This window comes from Aphelocoma coerulescens, chromosome 2, assembly GCF_041296385.1.
Source record: "Aphelocoma coerulescens isolate FSJ_1873_10779 chromosome 2, UR_Acoe_1.0, whole genome shotgun sequence".
Taxonomy (NCBI): domain Eukaryota; kingdom Metazoa; phylum Chordata; class Aves; order Passeriformes; family Corvidae; genus Aphelocoma; species Aphelocoma coerulescens.
Window position 1 is genome coordinate 114,765,566 of NC_091015.1, and position 12,125 is coordinate 114,777,690.

General features: G+C 40.1%; 1 protein-coding gene across 5 annotated transcripts in view; it reads right to left on the reverse strand.

Annotated features, from left to right (window-relative positions):
* The window catches only part of RAB31 (RAB31, member RAS oncogene family), a 67,960-nt gene that overhangs the window by 22,673 nt on the left and 33,162 nt on the right, over positions 1-12,125 (reverse strand). For all 5 annotated transcript variants that reach the window (XM_069004424.1, XM_069004425.1, XM_069004427.1 and 2 more), the window contains exons 4-6: positions 5,761-5,832; positions 3,792-3,898; positions 92-201 (exon numbers count right to left, since the gene is read on the reverse strand). In XM_069004424.1, the coding sequence (XP_068860525.1) occupies positions 92-201; positions 3,792-3,898; positions 5,761-5,832 (289 nt within the window). The remainder of the gene's footprint in view (positions 1-91; positions 202-3,791; positions 3,899-5,760; positions 5,833-12,125) is intronic.

Below are 12,125 nucleotides of genomic sequence, written 5' to 3' on the forward strand. Positions count from 1 at the left end.
GGGAAGTAGTTTATAGACCTGAAACAGACAGCTATTTAGAGAAAACCTCTAAACAATCAAAATTAATTCATTAAAGGGAACATTTACTTACTTATGCCTTGAAAAAGTTCTTCAATGTTAACAGCATTCTTTGCACTGGTTTCAACAACAATTGCACCTATAGATTCTGCATATTCTTTGGCATCCTTCATAGGAACCTCCCTTGAAAAAAATTAAAACATTTATAAATAAAAGAAACCAAATTTAAAAAAAAAATTAGGAAAAAACACCTAACAACCCCAAACACAGCCTGATCAGAAAAACATTAATAAGCTCTTCTTCTCTGTAAAAGCAGTACTATCTTTCTTCATATGGCATCTAGATCATCTTATTCAAATATACCAAGATTTCAACAAAATTGATCAATCTGCAGATTTCTGGGATTTGCTGTTGAATCCATGCCTTGAGAAAAGGAAGATAATTTAAAGAAAACCACATTTGTTCATATTTTATATTTGACTATGATGAGAAAAGCATTCTCTACGTGCCAAATGTTCAAGCAAGATAGGGTACAACTGTTGTGGATGAAAATGGTAAGAGCATCGTATGTCTTGGTCTTTGCAAGCAGCAAGGGAACGAGAGATTCTGAAATAAATATGAAAGCCAGCGAGTTTGAGCACATCAGCAACAGCAATCTGTGAGTGACAGTTCACTGGGGAAAGACACCATTCTGTGCCATTTCACCAAAGTGACACCATCTTCAAATCACCAGTAGAACACCCTCATTTTGCAACCAATAGTTCATATGTCAAAAGCTGGCAAATGCAGTTTACAACATGCAAAAGACATCTGCTTTAAACAAGCAAGCCCCGTGCTGGCCTTGTATCTCCCTGAGCCACGTGGCAAAGCTGGGTCTGCCCGTGTACGCTGCTATCTTTAACCACCTCTATTCCTGATTTTGGAGCAACAGCACAATCTGCACCAACTACTTCACCCCACAGCTCCAATGTACCAAGCCAGAGACTTCTTATACAATTTCCTCTCAGTATCAGTGTCAAGCACATCACTCAGCTTGGTGTCATCAGCAAACTGCTGAGGGTGCACTCAATCCCTTTGTCTGTGTCATTATTGAAGGTATTAAATAACACAGGTCCCAATATGGATCCCTGAGGGACACCCCTGGTGTCCATCAGGACTCTGAGCCGTTGACCGCTACCCTCTGGATGTGACAGTGTAACCAACTCTTTATCCATCAAACAGTCCATCCATTGAATCCATCTCTTTCCAGCTGAGAGAGAAGGGTGTTGTAGGGATGTTGTTGTGTCAAAGGATTTACAGAAGTCCAGATAAATCATGGAATAAAGAAATATTATGGGTGCATAAAGATCTGAGCACAAAATTCTCCTGAATACTCTTAAGCAAGGATCTGTAGAAATTCCTTCGAAGTGGAGAAGAAATTTACTTCAACAGAGCACCAAGAATTGCTGATAGCCTTTTAACAACATCAAGGAAAAGCAGTGTGACCCCTAAGTGTTCCAAATACATCTTGGCAGCTCAAAATCAAATTCTAGATGCTAAACAGGGAGGGTAACACAGTCAATAATTATGAGAGATACATTCATTCCTACTTACATTATCTCTTACACTAACAGAGATGGCAGAATCAAACCAACTTGAACTGGGTCAGCTTGACCTGTTTTGCATCTATCCACATTGGTCTTAAAAGCAGCTGTCTCTCTGATATCCAGCAAAACATCTGCCAAAAGCTCTAAAAAACCATGAGGAGATGCCAAAAATTCATACAAACAGCAGCTTGCTCTTGTGTGCTCACATCATCTTATTTTTAAATTCTCTGTGCCTAAAGGCATGTGTATTTTCTACTCATTGGAAACAATCTGATAAATTGGTGACAAGTTTCACCTAAAACCATTTTTACTGAAGTAAATCTGAAGGCATAAAGCAGACAGAGAATGCATACAGCTGCATGCACTGCATAAATCAGATTTCTGGAAGAATTGTGAAAATACATAACATATGAGATAGTCTACTCTCTATTTTTCCACCAAAATCTCTTTAGCTGGACATCACTGGATAAGTTCAGAAAGAAAAAAGATTGGGGGGATGCAGAAAGAACAACTGCACAAAAAAAATATTACCAAAACTATTTGTAATTATGGGGAGAAAAAAGTCCTGTCCCATAAAAACCAAAAAGATTAAGAGACATTAGCCCATGGAGTACAATGAGGACCATTCACACAGCAAAACAATTTGTGCAAAGAACTACACTGGCTGAACAGGAACAAGAATTGGATGATCAGCAATCAGTAAACTACAGATAGTGGTTGATAATAACACGGTGGGCAGACCACAGATCGCAGTTGCTCTGTGAGGAACCCCAGTACTTTCACAACATTTCTGGGATGCAGGGTGTTTTTAGGTCTTCAACCTGCCTCTGGTGCAACAGCATTTAAGAGCTTGTTGTATGGCAAATACTTCCAAAAGCAGGAAGAGGGCTGGTTAAGGACTCATCTGCAATTGTTGCCATTTGTCACTGTCTCCACAGGTATTACCCTTGAGTTAATCTGGCAACTGTATTGCTGGGAACACTTAAGCAATACATTTAAAAGTGACTCTCAGGGCAACCAAAATGCCTGATTTGTGCTAACTGGCTTTTGGTTTTATTTTTATAATCATCCTTTCCTCTTTTTATCCTCCATCACAAAACCATGTAGGAAATGCCAATACATCTGTGTCCCTGATTCTTAGCCCAACAGAAACCAGAAGTTTTCCAGAATCAGAGCTTGTTCACTACTTACAGAAAGCAGTGGGCTGCAGCTTTGTGTTGGCTCATGTCTGACAGTGGCAGAGGGGAGAACAAAACAAAACCCACACAGGTCAAACCCTCGTGTAGGCCTTGATTCAATAAAGCATTGCAGCACTTACTTGAAGTTACACACATGCTCCAGAGCCCTGGTGAATCTGGACCAAAGTAATGATAACAAAACACATGGGCATGTATCTGAACAACCATGAGAGCCTATGAGGTCATAAGGGGAAAGCATCAGATATGATCACTCAGATTGTACTCACAGATGAAGCAAGAAATAATAGTCATGGACTGACACACAGAATCACTACTGTACAGCAGAATGTGCTTCCAGTTCCTGAAAGGATAAATGTAAATCCAAAATAGAGCTAACAAGCAGAAGAGTGATTCTAGCATCACTCTCATTCCAAATAGTATTATCTCAGCTCTTCTGCAGGGGTGTGGATTCAACCCTCCCCTCTTTTATCTAGGAGGTTCTTTGCTTCACACGGGTGACAAAAGTTTTACTTGAGGTTACTCTCCAAAAAATCCCCAAGATACACTTTCTACATCCAGTATTATGAAACAGTTTCAGTTCTTGCAAATCACAAGTTCTCAGAGTTCTGTGATTAATATATTTTTACCTCTTGCCCACCCTCTCAGCTTTACACTACAGGTTTTGCTCATCACTTAGTACATTCTGCATCTTCTAACTGAATGGAAGGAAGTAAGGAAAAGAAAAGAGAACCCTTTTCCACTCCCAACGACTCAGCAGATAAAGGATGTAGAGATTGTACAAATACAGAGGAAAGGCAGTAAAAAGGAGGTTAAAAAAAGTACATAATTTAGGTTGTGCTGTTGTTGTTAAGGTTGTGCATTGCTAGAATCACTGATGTTATTATAGGTGGCCAAAATTATATACTATTATAACAAGGAAGCAAAATTGTTACCTGAAGTGAAGAAACAATATAGTTACTGCAATGAAAACAACAACAGCAAGTATTACCTGATATCAGAAAGATCACATTTGTTTCCAGCGATGGCCATTACAATGTTTTCAGGACCATGTTCTTTTAGTTCTTTCACCCATTTTTTCAAGGTATGAAATGAATCCTACATCAGAGAAATAACAAAGTAAGCTACCAGCATGCTTTCTGCCAAAGTATTTGCCTATTTTTAAAGTGGAGGAGCACAGCTTTGACAGTATTAATGCAAAAATAATTATACAGATCACAAGACTGGAAGATCATTTATCTATCTATGCAATTTACTTTTCAAGCTCTGGGCCATAAGACTTCTTCAAATTAATTCTTCAACTTGGATGCTCTTCTCTTTTCCCCTTCCCCTCCTCCCCACTCCAAAGCAGCACCAAATATTAAGCTTCCGGTGATGAAGAAACTACCCCAGCTCATCCAGTAGCTAATTTCCTTCACTTTTAATGTGAGCTTCATTTGTCTAATTCACTTCTGTGCAGTGGCCTACCATCTCAACTACTGTCATATTTCTGGTAGTATCCAGGAGAGTTTCCACAGTGATGCCCACCTCCCTACATTTCCAAATCTGTGATCTGTTAAACCTCAATTTACTCATTATGAAACTGAAGAGAGAGGTTACAATTCACTTGGCTTTCTTCCCCTCCAAGCACAAAAATCAAACTCTCTCTGATGCTACCTACCTTTTAATAGTAATTTTTCTATATCTTTACACTAGTGAGGTAGTAGGATTAAGATCACACTTCTTTCTGGAGATTCTAATTATAATGCACAATTGAAATTATTACTGACAAAGTGAGCTCCCAAACATATTATAAATAATTTTTTCCCCTTCAGAAATGCACGTGAGAGTTGTGTCTAAATCAGCAATAACTGCATCAGTATCACAGAAGGTAGAGCTGAATTTTTTGGAGAAAAAAAATCCATTCTGCTTTAATGATTAACACTGAATATTAAGCATCAGAAAGTGAAATGCACATTGACCTTCCTCTCCTATTTCCTCCTCTTTATCCTGAGAGCTGTTGCATATAAGCTTGGAGAAAGGCTGGCAAAACAAAATTTCATTCTTACAATATATTACAAGATCAGCTGTAAGATATTTAAATCAAAAGTATCAATCCAGCACGATTCACTCCTCCTCACCTTTTCCTGGCACATTAGCAGTGGAGAACAGCACTGCTGCACAACAGTGACCACCACCAGCAGTAACAGATCATTACACTAATGCACTGGGGAACCAAACCAGCCCTCTCAACTTAGCAGTAAATAATGCAATTGGCAAGAAAGGAATAAAATGCTAAGGAACTGTCCTGGCCATTCATCCATTAGCACTGTCTCTAACTCAGCTACATCAGCAGGGGTTTCTTCCAAAAGTAGTGAAAGAGGCATTCAGCTGGAATCTCCTAGCCTCCTCTGCCTGAGAAATGAGCCAGAGAAGTTAGGGATCTAAAAATACAATTTTCGTTCCAAATGAATAATGTTGAGACAAAAGGTCAGAGACTCATTATTTCATTACCAGTTTCAAAAGTAAGACATGATGCCTGCAATACAAACAAGAAGTTAATATGCTTAGATAAAAATAATTAGTTTTAAAATCAGTAATATGCAAACAATTTCTGCTCAGCTGATAAAGCTGAGAGCTGCTTTTTGTAGGAAAAATTCAACTCCAGAGAACATAGGTGGTGGTGGTGGTGGTAGGGGGTGTTGCAGGATGTTAATCCTGTCTACTTAGCTAGAAGAAACCCAAAGAAACATTAACAAAATGCACTGTCCAACCTTTTGTCTACATGAAGTTGAAACAACACAGATGCAGGACTTTTTATTTAATGTTTTAAGGCAGTTGGACACCTCCACCCAGATCTACACAAACTACCGAAGTGTATACACCCCATACAAATTAAATTCTGCAGTTGTGGGCTTTAACTCCAGCTCAGGCCCAAATGGAGAAGTTAACACAGGCAAAAAGCACCCCAAAGGTCTTACCTGTTTGGTGATATCATACACTATCACGGCTGCTGCTGAACCTCGGTAGTACATTGGAGCCAAGGAATGAAACTGTTAAAACATAAACCCCCAAGAGAAAATATCATTAATAAATCAGAATTATCACAGGCTTTGCCAGGTTACAAAGACTTGCCACGGCAGGACCACCCACCTTCTTTCATTCCATAGAGAACAGACCTTATCAGTGGTCACCCATTCTCTAATTTTCCTTAAACACAAAGAAAGCAGAGCTCCTTTATCTTCTGCTGTTCTTCATCCCACTGAATTTACGCAACCAGCACTTACTGGTTCAGTGCATCATTTCCACTACAGGGCATGAACTCAGAGGACAAGTTTTGACAGAAAGATCACCTACACTTGGGAGCATAGGGACCCTTTCCTGTGGCAAACTACAGTCTTGCTTTGTAGATCTAAGACTGGATTCAGCTTGTGTTTGAATTTTATAAAACACTGCAAATGACTTGGATAAAATTAACTTGTCAGAAAAATCTGAACACCTGTCTTGTTTACCTAGCCTATACTATGGCAGATATTTAAAAAACCATGGATTTTTGCAGTTACTCTTCAGCTTTTTGTTTCAAGGAAAACATTCTTCAGGGAAAACACCCCAAGAAATAAGTATGTTTGTTGTAACAACCAAAGAACAGCATAATTTTCATAATTTACCAATGACTAAGCAGCTGATTTAGAATTTCAGTTTACAATTACAATTAGAGAAAGGAAGTAAAAAAAGTGTTTCTGCTGATTCAACTAAGCTTAGTCTCAAACAAACCAAAAATAATCTTTCTCGGAAAATGCATTCAGTGTCATGATGCTCACATAGCCATTTTGTAATTTTTGGGGGGAAAAGTTATCTGCAAAAGCGGCATATTAAGCTGCAGCAAATAACTGAGGTCAGCTCCTGAATCAAATACATTATTAGGGCAAGGTCTGAACGTCACTGCCCAGCAAGCATGCACGGATCCACGTGTCACACTGCAAACCTCTGCACATTTACTGGACACATCTTTTTCCTAGAACTGTACCTACTCACTGAGCATTTAGACATTTAGCAGCCTCCACATTTCTTGCTGTTTCACGTGCAACGTATCAGGCAATTTATTTGCCATGCTGGTTCACTTGCCCGTTTGTAAGCTATTTATCACAGATCATGCACACCAGCTCAAGGTCGGCGCTTTCTTTTATAACAGTATGGATGCACAGCAGCAGTGACAGATGGTCAAGTGCTGAAGTGTTTTGAGGAGCGAGGCAGGTGGGAGAGCTCATTAATAAGAGAAAACAGCAGGAAAGAGGATGAGGAAAGAAAGAGGAATCAGTTGAGAAGCGTGGTCTGAAGAAATGGGATCAGCCAAGATCCTGAGGGAGTTGGGTAGATGTGTGCTTTCTGGGGTTTTAGTGTGTAGCTTTATTACTTGCATGCTTAATGCAATAAATGCTTTCCAGAATTTTTAGGCTCCTAAATCATGACAGAAATTTTCAGTATGTTAGAACAGAGCAGACCATTTCAGTTGGAATGGATCTACAACAATCATGTAGACCAATTACCTGATCAATTCAGGGCAGGCCAAAAGTTAAAGCATCTTGTTAAGGGAATTGTCCAAATGCTTCTTAAACACTGACAAACTTTGGGCATCACTTCAGATAACAAGGAGGGCTTTTTCAAGTATGTTAACAGCATAGGAGGCCTAAAGAAAACATTGGATCGCTACTTGTTTCATGATCACTGTGGCCAAGGCATCCCACCTACTATCACATTCCCCAAGTCCTTCCTAACCGCAAACAAGTCTAGGAGGGCACCTTGCCTGGTTGGCTCACTGAGTGCCAGTGCCTAGAAGTTATTGCCAACAAACTTCAAGAACTTCCAAGACCTTCTCCTCAGCATAAGTGTTGTACTAAAGTAGCCTGAAAGTCAGGAACCTTAACTGTGGAGGGTACATCTGACCCTTCATGGTCACTCCTCCCAGTCTGTCAACTCCTGGAAAAAAACGTACACACCCTAGATACATGCTGATTTGGTCTTAATCTAGATTACATTTTAATCTAGATTACACAGTATTCATGAATTTACAAAGAGCTCTCAGATAACAGTAATCACTTCACAGGAACCATGCAGTTAAACTCACATACTCCAAATTCCTTCAAGACTGGACCTGAAAGCACACTGAGAACCTGTACATCATCTTGGGAATTTCTCTCCCTTTCTTCTGACCAGCTGACAAGAATACTTCCCTTAATAGCTGTTTCAGTGAAGAATATTTGCAGTGTTAGGCCCAGAAAGCAAAAATAAAAGTAATTTAAAACAAACAAAACAAACAAAAAAATGCCCTTTTTCATTCTTTTATACAGGCTAATAAACAAACATGACAACACACTATGTCCCACTCACAAAAAATCACTGTTTTCTACAAGAAAACAGGAAAAGCCTCTTTGAAACACTGAATTAATCAAGAGGGATTGAAAAATTTTAACTGCACGAGTTTCATGATCTAATGATAGACTCTTAACAAATGTGCCTTATGAACACGAATTTTCCAATATCATGCAAATAAATATGTTTAATTTTTCTTTTAAATCAGTGCCCAAAAGCAAAGTCCTCTTGAACATTCTTCTGGCCTAATTAATTGGAAAAAGAGAGTCACACCAAATTAATTAAAGGAATACAAAATACTAATCTGCACATTTTTCACCTGCCAAGGACCAAATGTGGGACAGATGCCCAAAACAAGTGACACACAAAAAAAACAGCTCACAAAATTAAATCTCACGGAACTATCTTCTGTATTATAAATGACAATGTCTATAACCTTGATTTTATAGCTCAGTATTTCTGTATCCAGTAATTGCTAAGAAAATTAGGAGAAACAGGAGCAATTTGAGATTTGGCATAAGAACGACTCTGCTTGAGAAGGGCCACCTAAAAATGCTCGGGCAGCCACTCCCAGCTCTGCCACACGGACACTCAGGTTACAGCTCCAACTTTCCATGGAGCCAGCTGCTCCATAACCTGCAGCCAAGAGAAGCACTCTGGCAGATGCCACCCCTTCCTGCAGCCAGCAGCAGCTCACATCCCCTTGGGCCAACAGGAAAACACAGACCAGATAGAGACGTTCATCAGCTCCCACCATCACAAATAATCACACTCCTAACCCATTTCAAAAGCTGATCAATGTTCTGCCTAAAATAATTAGGTTTTTTTTTTTCATTATACTGCTACAGGGATCATATTACTTTGAAAATTAATAACATTCTCAATTCCTAATTACTAAATTACTTGTAATTTGCCTGCACCTTGACTTAGTAAAATTAAGGGATCACTGCTTGCCTTTAGCTGGAATATTAATAGAGAGTAGCAAGCTTGCAGATTTAACTTTGTAGTTTGCTATACCAGGCTCTTCCACTCTGAGGATAATGTAAAAGGGAGAAATCAGGGTCTAACCACCTTTCCTTGTGCGTGGTCTGGCTTCCGTTCATCTTTCCTGACTGCTGGTGACTAGGTTTGTATGCAGCATTATAGACATTGAACAGCTTTAACTGCATGTCCCCTAACACTTTTCTCATGGCTGTATCATACTCATATGATCACCCTTTAACTGGTGAATGCACTCAGAGGTGGCTTTTCTCCTGTTTCCCAAAAAAAAAAAAAATTAAAAACTCACCTACAACTTTACAGCATATATTTTTGTTGGGAGCAAGAAATACAGAGCCTTGGTACTTACACTACCAAACTTCATCTGCACTGCTTTCCACCGTCTAAGCACTGGGAACGCCTCCCATCTCTGTATAATGAGTAAACTGCCATTAGCAGCTCACCTACTGTGGTAATTTAGAAGAGCTTTGTGCCTCTCATTCAGTGTCCACCAAAAAAAGTTCTCCTATTTGCAAATACTGACCAACTGCATCACTCATTAGTCCCGTTTTGCTTTTGGAGAGGTTGGTAACAACTGGTGAGGCTGAGGTTGATGAATCACACAGTACAACACAACTACCTACAACACAACTCAGGTTTTTTTTCCAATCCAAGGGCCAGGCTGAAAGGACAACTCAAAATATAAATAAAAAACTTATTTTACCAAAGACATGCCAAAACCCAAAATCAATTACTTTACACAGACTTTCAGGACTCTCCTCCTTGGAGACACACAGTGTGCTCCATACCTACAGTCACCTGAATACTGGTGCAATGCTGATTGGGGTCAGAGCACCTTCTGCCTTGTGCTCCACTAACAACACATCCACTTTGCACCTGTGGTTCATCATCTCTGCCACTAAGGAAGAAGTGAGGCCACATGTGCATTATGAAATTTCCGCTGAAAGCAGATAACCTTTTTCTCTAAGGGTCCAACTAGCAGCTTCCCAACCCTTTACAGCTGTAGAGCCCCATAATACAGAGAGCAAATTCAGTCTTACATGGTGCAAATGCAAGCTGAGCATAACCAGAGTTTCATTGATTCCAGGAGTATTTTGGGATTCTGCAACCCCTCATCTGGCCATCTCAATGAAGTCAACAGAAGCTTTGCCCTTGCAAAGGACAGAAAGATGGAACAAAGCAGCCATTAAGGAATTTACCACCTATTTAAAAGCAGTGCAGTATTTTGCTTTCTGCTTCCTGTGCATCTCATAATGGAGGGGTGTATTTGGTCACAGCTAACACTTATCACATTTCCTCTTTACTAACAGTAAAGAATGGGGAAGAAGGAAAACCGTCACGTCATACTTGGAAGAGACAACCAAAATCAAGGGAGCACAGTGTAAATCACACCTGAGCTGTGGTAGTGGAAGTCTCTTAACCCTATCTAATGTAATGCTGACTTAGAAAGCAAAACAGAAGCCAAATAAATACAGAAATAAAAACTACCACGCCTGCTTGTTTATATGCAGGCTGACAAATGCTGCCGAAGACAGTTGGGATTCATTCAATCTGCCAGGCACACCAGGGAACATTAATTCATGTAAGCAGCTCTTTGCACCATCCTGTGGTGCTACATCCCAGGACTGGCATACTGCTGCAGCAGGGCTGCCTCCTTCCAACTCCACAGCCAAGAGGGAAAAAAGCAAAACCAAAACCAACAGCTACAACAACCACCTAACTCCTGTATTTGGTTGCTTTTACTATTCTAAACTGTAAAGAACATCACCTGCTCTTACTGCAAAAGGATTATAATTCTGCCTATAAGCACAGCTGGAAAGGATAAGGGTGCACAGACTGAGCAGAATCACACCAGTGCTCAGCAAGTGTTACACACTTCGAATTCAGCTATGATTTTCCTACACAGTGCCTTCTCAAGCACCTGCAGGTGCACAGCAGCACAAGATTTGCTTCCTGACAGCTGTGATCATCTGACTAAATTTCATTCCCTTTCCTAGGAAGCTGCTCTCTGACAACATACATTGCATCTGAGTGGCCTAGACCAAACCACTTGGCTCCTCTCAAGGTCAGAGATCCTTACTATTCCTTCTTCTTTATCTGGGTGCCACTAATGGCAAGGACAGCCACAGCCTCTGGCTCTGATACTTGCTGACATGTGCGGGCAGTGTCCCAGCCCTGCAACTTCCTTCCCATTACATGCACTCACACTTTCTGGACTCTTACCTTAAACATACATCAGTCCCCTCACTCAGCAGGCCATGCCCACCCCTCTGCAGGTGATTTTGGGTGTCCTGTTTCTCCTGCCTTCAGCCCGTCCTGCCAGGCCACCCCCACAAAACCCCTTCAGTCCTGTCCCAAAACCCACCTGAAGTACACTTGCTCAAGTCTGTGCAGCTACATGCCCCACTCCTGTCACTTTCAAGGCAATGGCTGCCAACAAACAGAAAACTGTGGTGGGCAGAGGCAGAAGCAAAGGCAAAACCCAAAAGCATTAAACAGATTATCCTGAAACACAAGCTTCTGGAACAGGGAGGGATACAAAATTCCTGACATTCTCAGCTGGCAAAGAGCAAATGGGAAAAATGTTATGCATGAAAGCCACTTCCAGATACCATTTAGCATTTTAAAACCTTGAGTTGTTTTCCTTACATGATTGAAGGCTGGAAGTCCAGTTCTCAGGATTTAAAAGCAGAATAAATCAGGAAAGATCTGTCTGTCTCTGATCTACAGGTATTTTTTGCTAGTTAAATTGAAGATTAACTATATATAGATACCTATAAAAGAGTGACCCTTTTTTTTCCAATGTCTAAGAATTCTTCAACTGAAGAAGGGAAAATCTCAACATTTTAGGTTAACCTTTTAAAGATATTTTAAATAAGCAAAAAACAAACTTTTGCAACATCACAGAAATGACCTGTGCTTAGCCCTTCTGAAGTTTACAGTCATTAAACAAAGGATGCAAAAGACACTACACCAA